A 20,223-nucleotide genomic window follows, 5' to 3' on the forward strand; every position below is an offset into this window, starting at 1 on the left:
ATTATAATATTTAAGATTTTCAGAAGAATAAAGATGTATGGAAAATATTAAATTGTCAAGCTAAAAAGTTACTATCACATTTGGTAGATTGTGGACACCACTGAATAATATTCCAGCAGTCATTTTGCCTTAATGTCGTAGTGTCTTAAACAAAAACTGCCATTATTTAAGTAACTTTGGTTGACATAAATGTCTCTAACATCATTATTTAACTTTGGAAACCACAGATTTGTAGTTTACAGCCAAAAAACTAATGCTATATTTAAGCTTTTTGTTTAGTTCAGTCTTTTCTTTGATGCTGAATCCTGGGATTCTTCTAAAATATGTGTCAAATAGATTTCACTTCATCAGGAATCTCTCTCTTGTGTTCTACTCTGTATTTTAAATTGCTAGTAAGATTTTTATGTATAAATGTCATGTTGTTGACTCAAAAACAGGATGTTCAAAATGGAATTTATCTTCAAATCTGGGAACTGTTAAAGGGTGTTGCGATCGTATACTAAAACCTCTCTTTATGGATGAGAAAACCAATCTGTAAAATGACTCATTAACAGTCATGGAGATAGTTATGGAGGTATCTTCAGACTTCTATTATTTAACACTTAATAGCACTGTTGGGCTGCTGTCTATGGGGTCGCACCGAGTCGGACACGATTGAAGTGGCTTAGCAGAATTTGAATTTGAGTGTAAGCATTTTATAAGTATTGCTCCTTTCATATTCACAACAGCTTTGTGAGATGTAAGTACATTATTATCCTTATTTTATAGATGAAGAAACAAAATCACAGATGCTGCAACTCATCAGTGATAAGAGTTGAGATTTAAACCCAGGCAGTTCTGCCTCCAGAATTCATGGTTTTAACCACTGTGTTGTATACTGACTTGTCTAACTTTTTTTCCCAAATCATTTTATAACTTAACTCCCTTATGAAACAATCTGTCATGGCTGGCTTTTCATTAAGACTAAAATTTTGTGACTGCTTTCAAGATCTTGGAGACAGTTTAGCATCAAGTTTAAGAACTTGGACTTTGAGTCTGTGTTGCTACATTCAGATCCCAACTCTGGCACTTATGTTCTTTCAAGCAAATCATTTAGTCTTTCTATGCTGCAAAATCCTCTTCTGTGAAATGAGGTGATAGTAATGGTAGCTATCTCAAAGGGTTGTTTAAGGAATAAGTAAATTAATGATGATGGAAATACATAGAATAGAGCCTGACAGTATATGCTTAGAAAGAATTCTTTATTATCATTTCATAATTGATTATTATACTTTGTTTAATATTATTCTCCACCCAAACCATAGGTTTTCTTCTCCATAGGTTTGACACTTCAATAACTACTTCCTCCTTTTTCCTGCTATGCTAATTCTTACCTTTATGGCATAGTGCCTGTGGTGCTTACCAGTCTGCAATATTTGATAATATGTATTTAACTATTTGATGATTTTCTTATTTCTCTGTATCAGAAATAGAAATACAGCTACTGAGAGTCAAACACAAAAGGACTCCCCTGGATTTTCTTTTTTAATGAGTTATACTTCTCGATCCCCTGGATTGAATTTATTTGATTCTTCTGTATTTGATTCAGAAATCTCATCACATCAGGTAATATGAGAAGCTCATTTTATTTCTAAAAATTGTTCACTAGGACCTCAAAAAGTTTAATTCTTTAATATCAAAATTTCTTGAAGCAGAGTACAAAACAGAGACAATTTATTTTTAAAAAATTTTATTGAAGTATAACTGATTTACAATGTTATATAATTTCTGCTGTTAATTTTTGCTATACAAAGTGATTCAGTTATACATATGTATTCTTTTTCATATTCTTTTCCATTATGTTTTGTCCCAGGATATTGAATATAGTTCCCTATGCTATACAGTCAGACCTTGTTTATCCATACTGTATATAAAAGTTTGCCTCTGCTAATCCCAAACTCCCAATCCTTCCCTCCCCTTCCAGTCTACCCTTGGCAACTGCAAGTCTGTTCTCTGTATCTGTGTCTGTTTTTATTTTGTAGATACATTGATTTATATTGTATTTTTAGATTCCACATATAAGTGATATCATATGGTATTTGGATTTCTCTTTCTGACTTATTTCCCTTAGTATGATAATCTCTAGGTCCATCCATGTTGCTGCAAATGGCATCGTTTCATTCTTTTTAATGGCTGAGTAATATTCCATTGTATATATAACATATAACACACCTTTATCAATTCATCTGTGAATGGAAATTTAGGCTATTTTCATATCTTGACTATTGGAAGTTGTGCTACTATGAACACAGGGGTATATATATCTTTTTGAATTACAGTTTTGTCTGGGTATATGCCTAGGAGTGAGACTGCTAGATTATATGGCAACTTTATATTTGTTTTTTTGTGAAATCTTTGTACTGTTTTCCATTGTGGCTACATCAGTTTACAGTCCCACCAGCAGTGTAAGAGGTTCCCTTTTCTCCACAGCCTCTCTAGCATTTGTTATTTGTAGACTTTTTAATGATGACCATTCTGACTGGTGTGAGATAATTGCTCATTATAGTTTTGACTTGCATTTCCCTAATAATTAATGATATTAAGCATCTTTTTGCATGTGCCTGTTGGCCAACTGTGTGTATTCTTAGGAGAAATGTCTGTTTAGGTCTTCTGCCCATTTTTTTGGTTGGGTTGTTTGTTTTTTTGTTGTTGAGCTATATGAGCTGTATGTTTTAGAAGTAAAGCCTTGTTGGTTGTATCATTTGCACATATTTTCTCCCAGTATGTAGGCTGTCTTTTCATTTTGTTTATGGTTTTCTTTGCTGTGCAAAACCTTGTAATTTTGATTAGCTCCCATTTGTTTATTTTTGTTTTTATTTCCTTTGCCTTGGGAGACAAGAAGACATAGGTGCAATTTATGTCAGAGACTGTTTTGCCTGTGTTCTCTTCTGGGAGTTTTATGATGTTTTGTTTTATATTTAAGTCTTTAAGTCATTTTGAGTTTATTTTTGTGTATGGTGTGAAGATGTGTTCTAAGTTTGTTGATTTATGCAGCTGTCCAACTTTTCCACCACCACTTGCAGAGGTGGTTTTTAAAAGATTCTGAGTATTGATAGTTTAAAAAAGTTCCCCCATTGTCTTTATGCTTTTAACTTCAAGTGTCTCACATTGATTCTGTTTGTAAAAACAGAATCTCAGGATTTGAAGTGCAGTTAAAGGCAGTTTAAAAATTAGTTTGGCTTTATAGTTCTAAACAAGCTTCACATATTCTCAATGTGGAAAAATTTTCAGGTAATTAGTTGGTCTTTTCTTCTCCATGTGCACGTAGAAACAAAAACTGACAGAATTAAAGAAATAGATGAAAACAAGTTTAGTTAGAGAGTTTTAACACCCCTTTCTAAGCAATTGATAGAATTAGATGACACAATCAAGAAATATCTTACATAAAATCCAAACAACCCCATCAACCCCCTTGACCTAATTGACATTTGTAGAATTCTACATCCAACAACTGCAACATATTTATTCTTTTCAAGTGGTGATGGTACATTCACCATGATAGATATATCATATTCTGGGCTATTAAATGGTTCTTAATAAATTGAAAAGGATATAAATCATGTAGAATATTTTCTCTGATCTCAGTGAAATTAAATTAGAAATCAATAAGATATTAGGAAATTCCTGAATATTATGCCATGGATCGAAGAATAAATTAGAAAAGATTTTTAAATGAATTATGAACATTCAGCATATAAAAATCTGTGGGTTCCTGCCAAAACCAGAACAAAATAACTTTAAATAATTAATAGAAAACAAGAAAGGTCTGTCATCAGTGACCTAAAGTTCTACCTTGAAAAGCTAAAAAAAGAAGGTAAACCCAAAGTAAGTACAATTAAAAATAAGAAAGATAAGAAGTCACTGAAATAGAAAACAAACAATAGAGAATATTAGCAAAGCTAAAGTTGGTTCTTTGAAAAAAACTAATAGAATTTATAAACTTCCTAGATTGATAAAGAAAAAGATTAGACAATTTACCTATATTAGGAATAAAAGCAATGGCAACCCACTCCAGTACTCTTGCCTGGAAAATCCCATGGATGGAGGAGCCTGGTGGGCTGCAGTCCATGGGGTCGCTAAGAGTCGGACACGACTGAGCAACTTCCCTTTCACTTTTCACTTTCATGCATTGGAGAAGGAAATGGCAACCCACTCCAGTGTTCTTGCCTGGAGAATCCCAGAGACGGGGGAGACTGGTGGGCTTCTGTCTATGGGGTCGCACAGAGTCGGACACAACTGAAGTGACTTAGCAGCAGCAGCAGCAGCAGGAGAAATGAAAGAGAGAATATTATTATGGCTCCTACTTATTTTAATGATAAGACAGTTTTCTGAAATAGAAGACTGGTAAGGGGAAACTTCAGTTTCTACATATTAAAATATCCCATAAACCTTTGAGCAATCAAAATAGTGTGATAATGGTACAAGGATTGATTAATTGATCCATGGCATGGACAGTGTCTTGAAACAAAAGAATTTAGACTGTGGTATGAATAGGGCCACAAATTAGGAGGGATAAATTAGGTGTTTGTTGTACACGTGCGCAAGTAGATTCTATGTGCTTAGTCACTCAGTCATGTCCGACTCTTGGCAACCCCATGGACTGTAGCCCTCAAGGCTCCTCTGTCCATGGGATTCTCCAGGCAAGAATACTGGAGTGGGTTGCCATTTCCCTCTCCAAGATGCTATAGATGCATTAAATTTTAAAATGTTAACTATAAAATATTTCAGAAGAAATATAGGTGAATATTTACCAGAGCTTAGGAAGAAGAAGGATTCTCTAAACATGAAACAGTAGAAGAAGAGGCAAAAGAAAATAAAAATGGTTTTGGTTTGGTTACATACAAAATTTTTATATGTCAAAAAGTTTTAAAGGCAAAGCAATAATGTGATATAAAATATTTGCAATAATATGACAAAGAATTAAGATCTTTATTATGTAAAGAGCTTATATGTACCAGCAAGAAAATTACTGCCCCAATAGAGATATGGACAAAGTCCATTTGGTGACTAAGTAATTCACTGACAAAGAAATTCAAGTGACTTAAAAAAAAAAAATCTCTGGGAAAAACTGCTTTCCTTATTAATTGTCAAAGTATATAAATCTGTGCATAATAATATTTATTCAAGTGTTATTTATATTAGAAAAAAGGAACAGTCTAAATGTTTAAACAGAAGAATGATTGAAACTATATGTTATGTCCATATAGAGGAATATTAAAATGACATAAAAGGAATAAAGTTTTAGAAGAATAGTTACATGGAAGAATGCTCATAATGTAATGTTAAGAGGGGAAAAAAGAGAACAGAAAACTATATTTAATGATCATAGTTTTTGAAAAGCCCATTTTATAAATAAAACAGATTCTTTTGGCACCAAAAGTTTATTTGAACTGACATGAAGCTATCAAACTGTATTATTTTATTATATAATACAACCGATTTGTAAAAGGCCTTTAGAATAAAACAAAGTTAATTAGAATTTTAGGTTATATTAACATTCCAAAGTAGGAACTATCCTTGGTACAATATGTATTGCCTGTTAATATTTTATATATTGCCAGAGTCAAATCAATAAGCCTTATTTTAATATGTCAATGATAGTTTTAAAAATAGACCTCTTTTTAATTGCAGTCATATTCTATATAGAATGTTGCCACTTTGTCTACTCTAATTATGCTTATTAGAAGAACTAGGCTTCAGAGTCTAATATAAATGCTATGCCTACTGTTCTGCTGATTTCATGAGTAATATTTAATGGAAATTATTTTTCAGTTTGGTGAACATTATTCTTCAGGAAATTTAAATCCTCTCTCATCACAACAAGAAATTGGTAAGTGATTTGAAGTTTGCTATATATAAAACTTTAACCATTTGTGTTTAGCTTGTCTCTGATTTTCTTAGACACTTAGTTAATATTCTTTAAAAACTAATGGTACTTCTGCACCACTCACTAATTATTATTTTTAGCAATTTATCTTCTTCTCTCACTTCTCTCACTTTACCAAAACTTGCTTTTTCCAATATTTATTAATAACTTCAGTTCAGTCAGCTCAGTCGCTCAGTCATGTCCAACTCTTTGTGACCCCATGGACTGCAGCACACCAGGCTTCCCTGTCCATCACCACCTCCCAGAGCTTGCTCAAACTCATGTCCATCGAGTTGGTGATGCCATCCAACCATCTCATCCTCTGTTGCCTCCTTCTTCTCCTGCCTTCAATCTTTCCCAGCATCAGGGTCTTTTCCAGTGAGTCAGTTCTTCACATCAGGTGGCCCAAGTATTGGAGCTTCAGCTTTAGCATCAGTCCTTCCAATGAATATTCAGGACTGATTTCCTTCAGGAGTGACTGGGTTGATCTCCTTGCAGTCCAGGGGCCTCTCAAGCATCTTCTCTAACCCCACATGTAAAAGCATCAATTCTTTGGTGCTCAGCTTTCTTTATGGTCCAACTCTCACATTAATTGGTATTAATAACCTACCAATTATCAAACATTATGAGTATTTTATATGTATTATCATTTGAGTCTCTTCACAGCATTTGATATAGTTGAATATTCTTGTCTTCCTTCTGGAGTTTCTGTATTTCTTCTTTTTAAAAACATTTTTGGCTATAGCCTGAAGCATGTGGGACCTTAGTTCCCCTAGCAGAGATCAAACCCAAGCTCCCTGCATTGGAAGACAGAGTCTTAACCACTGGATTGTCAGGGAAGTCCATGGATTTCTTCTTATCTTGCCGGAGCTTACTTTTTATTACATTTTCTTTCTTCTTTTATCTCTTTATTAATTCATTTATTCAACATATAAATATATATGTATATTACATATATAGTATAGTTGATATCCCTGGAAGAGGGCATGGCAACCCACTCCAGTATTCTTGCCTGGAGAGTTCCCATGGACAAAGGAGCCTGAAGGGCTGCAGTCCATACAGTCCAGGGAGTTGGACATGACTGAGTAACTAAGCATAGCACAGCACAGCAGCATACTTGATATCAGATACTGCTTCTGGTTGTATAGAATAATGGACAAAAATGCAAAGTTCTCATAGGGTTTATTTATGTTCTAGTGGGAGAAGCTGAAAATAGACAACCTTTATATGTCAGGTAATGCACTAAAAACAGTTGATATGGGTTTAAATTGGCAGCCAGACTCATGTGTCACAAATTTTAGTCTTAGGTTTAATTAGCTTTATAGAAAGATATGGGATAGATGATAATAGCATGTACAGCACCTTTGTCTCATTAAGAGACTCACTAGCTACCAAAATGATAATAAACTTTCTTTTGCTACCTCATCCACAAGGGACATGTAAAGCCACTATGAATAAGAGGAATGGCACAGGTAAGTCATCTTGACACACAAAAGCAGCAGGCTCAGTTTCCCACCTGTCTTTTAATACTATTCTAGTCATGAGGCCCGGAGAAGGCAATGGCACCCCACTCCAGTACTCTTGCCTGGAAAATCCCATGGACGGAGGAGCCTGGTAGGCTGCAGTCCACAGGGTCATTAAGAGTCAGTCACGACTGAGCGACTTCATTTTCACTTTTCACTTTCATGCATTGGAGAAGGAAATGGCAACCCACTCCAGTGTTCTTGCCTGAAGAATCCCAGGGACGGGGGAGCCTGGTAGGCTGCCGTCTGTGGGGTTGCACAGAGTTGAACGTGACTGAAGTGACTTAGCAGCAGCAGCAGCAGTCATGAGGCCCAAAGACTTTGTATAAACTCACAGCTCCTCTAATTCAGGTATCATCCCATCCAGTAGACTAGGCAGACACATCATTCTACATTTACCATAATTCTGTATTTTCTAACAAAACAGTGCTATGAGGAGTCAGACTCCAAATTCATTCTTCCAGGTGGGCCTAGATCAGCATGGGCTTGATGTTAACTCTAATCACTTGTAGGGATAAGCATTATGAAGAAAAGTTAAGCAGAGTAAGGGAAATAGGGAGAATTTGGATTGGGAAGATAGTTGCTATGTTATGAGAGAATCAGAGAAGGCATCACTAAAAGGCAACATTTGAGCAGAGACCTGAAGGAGGTGCACGTTCTAGGCACAGGGTGCAGAGATCTTGAGATAGGACTGTGCTCAGCATGTTCATTGAACAGCAGCTAAATTTATATGATTAGGATAAAATAAGGAAAAACCGGTAGGAAATTGAATCAGAGAGGTTGGAGGGAGAACACACCATACTAGCCCCTTAGACCATTTAAGGACTTTGAGGGGTGGGGTTTCTGTTTGAGATGGGAAGTTATTAAAGAGTTCAGCAAGGACTAAAATGATCTGACAGGTTTTTTTTCTTTTAATTGGAGGCTAATTACTTTACAATATTGTGGTGGTTTTTGCCATATATTCACATGAATCAGCCATGGGTGTACAGGTGTTCCCCATCCTGACCCTCCCTCCCTCTTCCCTCCCCATCCCATCCCCCAGGGACATCCCAGTACACCAGCCCTGAGCACCCTGTCTCATGCATCAAACCTGGACTGGCGATCTATTTCACATATGGTAATATACATGTTTCAATACTATTCTCTCAAATCATCCCACCCTCTCCTTCTCCCACAGAGTCCAAAAGTCTGTTCTTTACATCTTTGTCTCTTTTGCTGTCTCGCATATAGGGTCATCGTTACCATGTTTCTAAATTCCATATATATGTGTTAATATACTGTATTGGTGTTTTTCTTTCTGACTTACTTCGCTCTGTATAATAGGCTCCAGTTTCATCCACCTCTTTAGAACTGATTCAAATGCATTCTTTTTAAGAGCTGAGTGATATTCCATTGTGTATATGTACCACAGTTTTCTTATCCATTCGTCTGCCAATGGACATCTAGGTTGCTTCCATGTCCCGGCTATTGTAAACAGTGCTGCAGTGAAATTGGGTTACTCGTGTCTCTTTCGGTGTATATGCCCAGCAGTGGGATTGCTGGGGCGTATGGCAGTTCCATTTCCAGTTTTTTAAGGAATCTCCACACTGTTCTCCATAGTGGCTGTACTAGTTTGCATTCCCACCAACAGTGTAAGAGGGTTCCTTTTTCTCCATACTCTTTCTAGCATTTATTGTTTGTAGACATTTTGACAGCAACCATTCTGACCGGCATGAGATGGTACCTCATTGTGGCTTTGGTTTGCATTTCTCTGATAATGAGTGATGTTGAGCATCTTTTCATGTGTTTGTTAGCCATCTGTATGTCTTCTTTGGAGAAATGTTGGTTTAGTTCTTTGGCCCATTTTTTGATTGGGTCGCTTATTTTTCTGGAGTTGAGCTGTAGGAGTTGCTTGTATATTTGTGAGATTAATTCTTTGTCAGTTGCTTTGTTTGCTATTATTTTCTCTCATTCTGAAGGCTGTCTCTCACCTTGCTTATAGTTTCCTTCACTGTGCAAAAGCTTTTAAGTTTAATTAGGTCCTAAATAATTGCTTGGCTGCTTTATGGAGAAACAGACCTTATGGAAGCTTGGGGGAAATCAGGGAGATTTATTAGGAAGCTATTGAAATAATACAGGTGAAAACTGATAATGGTAAGATTGAAGTCAGTGGAAATGATGAGAAGAGGACAGATTTAGTTATTAAAATTTTATAGTTATTTAGTTTTTAGTTTAGTTTTAGTTTAGTTATATAGTTATAGAGATTTTAGTTATATAGTTTTCTGAAGATAAGAGTTGTTAAGGATTTACTTATGGACTGGATGTAAAGATTAAGAGGAAGATGGATGATGCCAAGATTTTGATATGAATAATTATAAGAATAGAATTAACATCTATTGAAATATGGAAGGCTATAAAAGTTAATTTGAGATTGCCACTGTCTTATACAGTGTTAGGTGCTCAGTCATGTCCAACTCTTTGTGACCCCATGGACTATAGCCCCCCAGGCTCCTCCATTCATGGAATTCTCCAGGTAAGAATACTGGAGTGGGTTGCCGTTTCCTTCTCCAGGGGATCTTGCCAACCGAGGGATCAAACCCGGGTCTCCCGCATTGCAGGCAGACTCTTTACTGTCTGAGCCACTAGGGAAGCCCTTGAGATTGACAGGAGTTTAATTTTAGAAGTGTTATCATTGAAAAGTCTATAGTAGACATTAAGTGAAAGTAAATGGGAAGTTTTGTATTTGAATCTGAAATTCAGTGAGGTGAGACGTATGTTTTGGAATTGTCATAAATAGTTATTAAATACCACAATACCAGAATGAATCTACCAATTGTAGACATGCTTTAAATGCCTACTATCTAAAATATTAAATCTATTTACATTCTCCCCTTTGACTTTTTCATTCATTTGACACTCATTCACTTTAGCATTTTCAAATATTTTAATACAGGTGATGACCAAATTCATATCTTCCCTCCTAACTTCTTCCAATTCTCTTAAACTCCTATACCTTACTTTTTTAGCCTCCCCTAAGTTTTATTGAGATAAAATTGTCATATACCACTTAAATAAAAATTTAAGATGTGTGACATAATGATTTGATGTATGTATATTATGAAATGGTATCCCACAGTAAGTTTAGTTAGCATCCATCATCAAATTAGATAAAATAAAAATAAAATTTTTTTCTTCACCATGAGAACTTTTAGGATTTACTCCCTTAAGAATTTTCATATATATAGCACGATAATGTTAACTATGGCATCACGTCATTCTATCCCTAGTACTTATTTATCTTATAACTGGAAGTTTGTACTTTTTTACATCATCACCTCTGGTAACCATTAATCTGATCTCTTTTTCTGTGAGTCTGGTTTTCTTTCTTTTCCAATTTTTTAGATTCCACTTATAAATGAAATTATATAGTGTCTAACTTATTTCACTTAGCATAATGCCCTCAAGGTCCACCCATGTTGTTATAAATGACAGGATTTTTTTCCTTTTTTTGTGGCTGAATATTTCCTTTTTTATGGCTGATATGTCTATATGCATTTTTAGATATCTGATGACTTCTTTATCCATTCATTCATCAGTGTACACTTAGGTTATTTCCATGTCCTAGCTGTTGTAAATAATGCTGCTATGAACATGGAGGTGCAGAAATTTTTCCAAGTTAGTGCTTTATTTCTTTTGGATATATTCCCAGAAGTAGAATTGCTGGATCATATAGTAGTTCTATTTTAATTTTTTTTTTAGGAACTTCTGTACTGTTTTCCATAGTAGCTTTAGCAGTATATAAACCCAACAACAGTGCACAAGGGTTCCCTTTTCTGTACATCCTCACCAACATTTGTTATTTCTTGGCCATTCTGACAGGTATGAGATGATATTTCATTGCATTTTTAACTTGCATTTCCCTAGTGACTAGTGACATTGAACATCTTTTCATGTTCTTGCTGGCCATTTGTATATCTTCTTAGGAAAAATACCCATTCAGACTGTTTGTCCATTTTTAATTGAATTACTTATTTGTTTGCTGTTGAGTTGTATGAGTTCTTTATATAGTTTGGATGTTAACCCTTTATTGGCTATATAGTTTACAAATATATTTTACAATTTTGTAAGTTGTCTCTTCACATTGTTGATTGTTTCTTTTGTTGTGCAGAAGTTTTTTCTTTTGCTTGTGCTTTTAGGTGTTATATCCAAAATATTATTGCAAAGACTCAAGTCAGGGATCTTTTTCATTTATTTTCTTCTAGGAGTTTCATAGTATCCAGTTTTAAATTTTAAGTCTTTACTATGTTTTGAGTTAATATTTGTGAGTAGTATAAGAGGTCTACTTTAATTCTTTTTCATATGAATATCCTATTTTCCCAGCACTGTTTATTGAAGAGGCTATCTTCTTTTCTCCATTGAGTATTCTTGGCTTCTTTATCAAATATTAGTTTTATATGCTTAGGTTTATTTCTGGGCTCTCAGTTCTGTTCCATTGAGACAGTTTTGTCTCTTCATTTCCAATTTCGAGGCCTTTATTTCTTTGTCTTGCCTAAATGCTCTGACAAGGACTCTTAATACATGTTGAATGGGAGTGTTGAGAGTAAACACCCTTGTCTTGTTCCTGATTGTAGAGGAAAAGCTTTCAGTCTTTTATTATTGTGTATGATGTTAGCTGTGGATTTATTGTATAATGGCCTTTATTATGTTTATTATGTTAAGGTGCATTTGTTCTATACCTAATGTTTTAAGAATTTTATCATGAATGGGTTGAATTTGTCAAATGTTATCTGTGCAGCTACTGAGATGGTCATTTGATTTTTCCTTTCATTCTATTAATGTGATATATCACAATGATTGATTTGCATACATCAAACCATCCTTGCATCCTAGGTATAAATCCCACTTGAGCATGATGAGTGATCCTTTGTTTTGCAAGTATTTGGTTAATTTGATTTGCAAGTATTTTGGTGAGAATTTTTGCATCTGTATTCATCAGAGGTATTAGTCTGTAGTTTTTTTTTTTATGGTAGTATCCTTCTCTGGCTTCGGTATGAAGGTAAGCTAGCCTTGTAAAATGTGTTTGAAATGTTCCATCTTCTCTGATTTTTTTTGAAGAGCTTGATAAAGATTGATAAATACTTCTTTAAGTATTTGGTAAAATTCACAAGTTATCTGATAGGACTTTATTTGTAATTATATAATCGATATCTCTTTATATCTAAAATGTCTGTTGACATTTAAAACTCAGCATATCTGAAATCAAACTGGTTCTCTTTCTGATGTACCTGATGGTATCTCCATTTTCTAGTTGCTAAGACTCAGAACATCAGTCATAATTGTAACTTTTTTCTGTGCCTGTGACTACATTCAACAGGTCATCAAGTTGTGTCAGTTCTCTCTTTGAAATACTTTTCTTTTCTATTTTCATTATATGGAAATAATTAAATTTAGGACTCTTATTATCATTCACTTGGGCTATTTCAGTAACATTGTAATTGATCTTTTTATCCTTTTAAGTTACTTATAGATCATACCCCAGTTACTCTTCCTTATGCACAGTATTGACCATCTCATTGCCCTGGTTAAATACCTTTAATGTATCCCCTAGAGTAGAAAATTATGCTCCCAGTTTTCTAACCTAAGCCTTTTCTCCTATTAAAATAATTTATGCTTTGGCTATACTGAAGAACTCACTGCGTCCCTAATCTGCCCACACTTTCTTACCTACTTTTTCTTCCTGAAATCCTCAACTTCCATCTCTTTCTAACCATCTTTTCAAGACCAAGGCTCTTCCATAAAACCTTTTATTTCCCCTTTGACATTCCATTCCAAAAAAAGTGTCTCCCTAAAAGGAACTGGATGAATAATATTCTCTAAACTATAAAACTTGGGGCCCTGGTTGGCTGCTGCTGCTGCTGCTGCTAAGTCACTTCAGTCATGTCCAACTCTGTGCGACCCCATAGACGGCAGCCCACCAGGCTCCGCCGTCCCTGGGATTCTCCAGGCAAGAACACTGGAGTGGGTTGCCATTTCCTTCTCCAATGCATGAAAGTGAAAAGTGAAAGTGAAGTTGCTCAGTTGTGTCTGACTCTTAGCGACTCCATGGACTATAGCCTACCAGGCTCCTCCATCCATGGGATTTTCCAGGCAAGAGTACTGGAGTGGGGTGCCCTTGCCTTCTCCCCTGATTGTCTAACAGTAAGTAAAGAAGATATTATCTGAAGACTGAGTTACTTAGTTTATGAAAACTTCCCAGATCGACAAGACAGGCAGCAGTTGGAATTGACTTTCCATTAGTCATTTTTAAAACATGGTAAAAGCAGAGTTTTGTTGTTTAGTTGCCAAGTTATGTCCAACTTTTTTGCAACCCATGGACTGTTGCCCGCCAGGTGCCTCTGCCCATGAGATTTCTCAGGCAAGAATACTGGAGTGGGTTGCCATTTCCTTCTCCAGAGAAAAGCAAAGTAGCCATATTTAATTAGATTATTTCTAGATATGAGACTGCTGTGCATCCTATCACAAATTATAAATTTTAAGACATTTTTCTGAATTTTTAGTTATATCGAAATAAAAGTTATTTTCTATTTTGAAAAAGCTCTCCCCTTTACTTTTCTGATTCTCTTTTTTAAATACATTTTCGTACCTGTACTATTATTATGCTGTAATTACTTATGAATATATACAAAATCTTTTCTAATCATAGGTTCTTTGAGGGCAGGACTCTGTTTTATTCACCTTTGAATTCTCCCCAGCACCTGGACTACACAGTAATCTTGAATAGTAATCTATTATTTTATTTATAGTGATCATAGTTTTATGAATACTTCATATGAACTTCTTTTCTTCTGAAATTAAAATAATGTCAGACTCATTTTTTTAAAGGGAGATTTAAGATTTTTAGTTCTTCCTGGATCTTTAGCTATGTTATAGCTATTTTCTTTTGTTTAAGTCTTACATATGTATACCAAAGACAGTGGAAAAATGAAGTGAGAAAGGGAAAGAGGAAGAACTCAAGATCAGTCTATCCATCTGTCCATCCCTCTGTTCATCCATCCACCCACCCAACCTATTGCTGGTTGGATCAACTTTACTTAGGGTAAAGTAACTGAGATATTTGAAAATATATGAAATTTCAAAATGACACAAAGTGAATTGTTTTGCTTAATGTATTAATTGAATTGGTTCTCTGTGGAAAAAATATAGATCCTTTAAAAGACTTATTTCAAATAAGTCTTTGGATTGCTATACATTTTAAATTGTTAAATAGTAATTAAAGTTATAATTAAGATATTGAAATTTTATTTTACAATTATAGTCTTAATATACTGAATGAAAAACAATATTTTTCTTTAATGGCAGTTCTTGGAATCATTAACTAAATAATTCTTTATGAAGTTGATTTCAAAAGTTCCTTATAAAACTATAAAACTCTTTTCATTGTTCTGTCAATTTCCTTAAACAATGTCATGAAAAGTATATTGTAGTTACTCAATAAATAACAATTGAATAAACCTGAATTATATAGTATGTTTCAGATCACTGGATCTTCCTCCATTCTTTTTCTATGATTTTAGGTAATGCCAAGCATTTATCATCTCTTTCCTGTTTAGCCCCATTTCTAAACATTTTCCTATTCCAGTCTTTCTTATTATCTCTTGAGAAATTCTTATAAAGTAGTTCAAATCGTTTCATATCTTTGCTTGAAAACTTTTAATGGTTTCATCTTATCTACCAAATAAAGTACAGATTCGGTAGTTGGATATTCATTCATTTTCAAGCTCATCTTTGTTAATTCCATTTTAATAACTCTCTCTTATTTCTCAATGCTTCTGGTAAGTTGAATTGATTTCTGTTTCCCTTATATTTCTTATGCACATCTGTTTCTGTTCCTCTGTGCTATTCTCTCCATCTGAGATTTTTTATTCCTTTTTCTACCTTATACACTAGCTTTCATGGTGGCTCAGATGGGAAAGAATTCAATTCAGGAGACCCAAGTTCAATCCTTGGATTGAGAAGATTCCTCTAGAGAAGGAAATGGCAACCCACTCCAGTATTCTTGCCTGGAGAATCCCAGGGACACAGGAACCTGGCGGGCTGCAGTCCATGGGGTCACAAAGAGTCAGACACAACTGAGTGACTAACACAACACTCTTTATATACTTGAATTAAAATTGCATCAAAGTAGGGTTTAAGTTTGAAGCTGTTTAACCTTCCATAGTACAAAAGACAAAGCTTTGCACATAAGAGGAAAACAATTAAATATCTGATTTAATGTTACCCTATTTATTGTATGCTCTGTACTGAAATTTGGTAGGTTGTAGAGTTATGTAACATAAATTGCATGACTTTGTAATATTTATCTTCCTCAGGAAACTTATTTGGGAAACCAGAAAGAGAAGATGCCTTTACTTTTTCTTTTCCATCAGACTCTTCAACTCATACATTTGGAGCTGGAAGAGATGATTTTAGTTTTCCATTTTCACTTGAACAGGATCAAAACTCAGGACTTTCTTCTGTAAAAGGGTTTTCATCTTCCTCACAAAATACCACACAATTTACTTTTTTTTGAACTAGTTACTGATTTATTGAATTATTTTACTGCTCTGCAATTATCTAGGGCCTAAATTTATGTTGTTACTTAAACTATGAAGACCACTTTCTTTTGTTGATTAAAGAAATAATGGGTTACCATAGTAACATTATTTGATTATATTGATTTAATATTGAAGGAAATTAAGCCTGGGTCATCTACATTTATTTTTATTTGCAGCATTACTATCATTATTTATTTTGGTTTTGGTTTTGCAAGCTATATTCTTTGAGAAACTATGCTTCACTGCTACAGTAAAGAGAGTGATACTTTATAATGATCTTGAAGAATTTATACTATTGATATTGAATAAAATGTTATTTTTTATAATACAACAAAAATTTAAATATTACTCATTATTTTAAGATGGTATCTTTACTAGAAGAAAATTAAATGTGAATGGCTAGAGTAATTTATGAAAGTTGAGTGGTTGCATTAATGGTGATACTGTTAATATTTATTTTTGCTTAAACCTTTTTGAAGAACATTTAAAACTTTGATTCCTGTCTTCAAACAAAAAATTCACCTTTATGTTTTGTATTATTAATAATATTTGCTTGTCAATCATTTATATAGCTTAAGAATAAATTTTGATGAAATTGTATAAATTACTCAATATCTTTGTACCTGTGCTGTTTAAAATTAATTGTATTGAGTTATGAAGTAATAAAGAGTCTGACTTCATAATTTGATCTGTGACTGCTGAAAGATTTTGAGCCTCACCTGTTTTCTTCCCCTCCTGCCCCACATCTGGTCAAGCTGGTTAGAAAGCCCAGGAGTTTCCTCCTTTGCCATCAGTGGAATGTTCAAAACCATGTATAGGAACTTTTGTCGTGGCCTATCCCTAACTGCTGTAAAAACCCAAAGCTAGTATCTCCTTTCTCTGCCATTTTCAGACTAGGTTTTCAGATCGGGTCTGTTCTCCCCAGAAAATGTTATTCTGTAAGTAATAAGCCTTGTCATACCTTTTTGGAGTGTGTGGTGTCACCAGTCTCAATATCCAAACCAAATTTTGGGTGAAAATCAATCTCACTTCTTCAGGATGTCTATATATATCACAATTGTAGTAACTAAACCTTCCCAATCTTTTTAGAAGTCAAAAGGATGGTATTACTAAGGGTAGAAAGAATTTAAGGAAACTTTGGACTGTTTTAAAAATCTTCAACAGCTGGTTGAATGATGAAAATTTCAGTTAAAAAGCTGGAATTTTTCTTTTTATATCAACTATTAATTTTATTGTGTATGATTTAATTAATTGGTGGTTTTGACATAATAAAGACACTAACTATATATGAGGAAGGATAAAAATGTTGTAACTGCCTTGTTACTTAGAGGTTCAAAACTGGTTTTAGCTTTGAGCAACACACTGATGGCATGGTTTATTTTTACTCTTAAATAGAGAAATGTCTAGCAAACAAGTATGGTTAGATTTACCATGTAAAGGTAAAATAAATGTTTTTAAAGTATCTACACTGTGTGTGACATTTTGAGGACACATAAAATTGCTAAGGATATAGTATTTAAATTTTTAAAAATATTTATTTATTTGGCTTAGTTGAGCATGTGGGATCTTTGTTACAGCTCTTGTACTTCACTCTAGTTCTGCTGCTCAGGCTCCAGAGTGCACAGGCTGTCTCCCCGCTGTATGTGGGATCATAGTTCCCTGACCAGGAATCGAACTGTGTCCCCTGCATTGGAAAGCAGATTCTTAACCACTAGACCACCAGGGAAGTTCCTAAGTCCTTATACTTATGGAACTTAAAATTTAGTTGAGACAAGTGTAGGAATCAATATAGCATATTAAAATAAAATAGTTAATAATCACATTCTATAGCTTATAACTTGGTCTCTGCAAGGGAAGAGATTGAGGGCTCAAGAAACCTTTCTTTTCTAATTCTGTCATCATGGACTGGAAAGCCTGGGAAGAATTCATTGAAGAGGTAGGACGTGAATTAGGATTTTAAAGGTATGTAGATTATAAAATTCTTCCATAGAAGGTTGCCTATTTTTAGTTTTACATTTTTTATTGCATAATTTTACTAGCTAGTGTTTAGTACAATTTCATTAAATGCTTGTTGGATTTATAGGATTGATCTGAATTTGTAAAGGAGGCAGTGAGGACTTTCTATCCAGAGGGATGGTATGGGGAGGGAGGTGGGAGGGGGGTTCAGGATGGGGAACATGTGTACACCCGTGGCGGATTCATGTTGATGTATGGCAAAACCAATACAATATTGTAAAGTAATTAGCCTCCAATTAAAATAAATAAATTAAAAACAAAACAAATAAAACTACCACTTAATAGAAAAACCTGTAATCACTTTTTAAAATCCAGATGCATAAAAAAAGTAAATAAAAATGTTCAAACCCTTAAAAAAATAAAAATAAAAATTTCTTGGAGTCTAAAAAAAAAGAAAAATGCAATCATAAATTAAATTGTGTGGAGGAAATTAAAGAGTAAGTGTATACAAATTGTAAAAATTTTTTTTGGTTATGTGAAAAATGCCGTTGGTAATTTGATAGGGATTGCATTGAATCTGTAGATTGCTGTGGGTAGTATAATCATTTTCCCAAACTATTTGTTAAATATATCTTTCAACTTCTTTGACCTATGAATTATTTAGAAGTGCATTTAATTTCAAAATATTTGAAGTTATGTAAATATTTTATTTTTACTGGTACTTAATATGATTGCATTGGGATTATTTAACATATGATTTCTATTCTTTTAAATCTGGGTCTTCTGTAGCCCCATGTATATGTGCTTAGTCACTCAGACTGTCTGACTCTTTGCAACCCCATGGACTGTAGCCCGCCAGGCTCCTCTATCCATGGGGATTCTCCAGGCAAGAATAATGGAGTGAGTTGCCATGCCCTCCTCCAGGGGATCTCCCCAACTCAGGGATCAAACTCAGGTCTCCTGCATTGCAGGTGGATTCTTTACCATCTGAGCCATCATGTAGTTTCTTTGTAAACAAATTATACGTATTTGAAAAAAGTGTATATTTGGCAGTTGTTGGGTGTAATGTAGTAGTCTTATTAGTTAGGTCAAGGTGTTTTGGTGGTGTTCAGATCATCTTTATATTTGCTCTTAATTGCTAAGAAAAGGCTAGTAAAAACTATGACTGGGTCTGCCCTGGAAGTCCAGTTGTTAAGACTTCGTCTCCCCAGTGCAAGGGGTGAGAGTTCAATCCCTGGTCAGGAACGAAGATTCACATGCCTTGTGGCCATAAAAATCCAAAACATAAAACAAAAGCAATGTTGTAACAAATTCAATCTCTGCACATACTCCCTCTAATAGTCTCATATGATATTGTGACTTTTGTCTCTTTGGCCAGAATGAAGTTGAGAAATGTGTGCTTTTAGGTGAGCACATTACCTGGGGTTTTATTACTAAGAAAGAAGAGGAAACTAGATATTGAGAAGTAATTAGTCCCATATTATGTGGTTTTTGTTTTGCTTCTTTATTTATATAATAGCAAATTTTAGGACTTGATGACATGTATTCTCCTTTACTTACCATATTCATAGTATATTCCTGGGTACATTTATTTTTATGCTCAAGTATGTCTTCCAAGAGTGTTTCCCAAGATGATTCTTGAGTAGTAAACCTTCTGAGGCCTTTTATGTCTGGGAACATCTTTATTTTTCTCTTTTATTAAGTTTTAAAACTCAATTAAAAAAAAGTTGAAGTATAATTGACCTACAATACTATATGCATTTCAGGTATACAACATAGTTTTGATGTCTATGTACATTATGAGTTGATCACCATGATAAGTCTAGTAACCACTAGTCATCATACAAAGTTATTACAGTATTATTAACTATATTCCTATGTTGTATGTTATATCTCATCTCTGTGACTTATTTTATAACTGTAAATTTGTATCCTTTGATCCCCTTCACCTATTTTGCCCACTCATTCTCCTTTCTGGCAGTCACCAGTTTGTTTTCTTTATATCTGTTTCTATATTGTTTTGTTTTATAGATTCCACATACAAGTGAAATCATACAGTATTTTCATTCTATGTCTGACTGACTTCTTTCACTTAACATATTGCCCCCTAGGTTCACTCATGTTGTTGCAAAGGGCCAGATTTAATTCTCTGGAGTTATGTTCCATTGTGTATGTATATGTATACACACACACACACACACACACACACACACGGGACCATTGTGTGTTCCACATCTTTCTTATCTGTTTATCAGTGGTACCTTAG

General features: G+C 34.4%; 1 protein-coding gene across 1 annotated transcript in view; it reads left to right on the forward strand.

Annotated features, from left to right (window-relative positions):
• The window catches only part of C10H14orf39 (chromosome 10 C14orf39 homolog), a 47,211-nt gene extending 31,235 nt beyond the window's left edge, over positions 1–15,976 (forward strand). Inside the window, exons 15-17 of the mRNA XM_070378510.1 lie at positions 1,452–1,605; positions 5,812–5,869; positions 15,777–15,976. Coding sequence (XP_070234611.1) covers positions 1,452–1,605; positions 5,812–5,869; positions 15,777–15,976 — 412 coding nt within the window. The remainder of the gene's footprint in view (positions 1–1,451; positions 1,606–5,811; positions 5,870–15,776) is intronic.
• The last annotated feature ends 4,247 nt before the right edge of the window (positions 15,977–20,223 follow it).

The sequence above is a fragment of the Bos mutus genome, chromosome 10 (assembly GCF_027580195.1).
Source record: "Bos mutus isolate GX-2022 chromosome 10, NWIPB_WYAK_1.1, whole genome shotgun sequence".
Lineage (NCBI taxonomy): Eukaryota > Metazoa > Chordata > Mammalia > Artiodactyla > Bovidae > Bos > Bos mutus.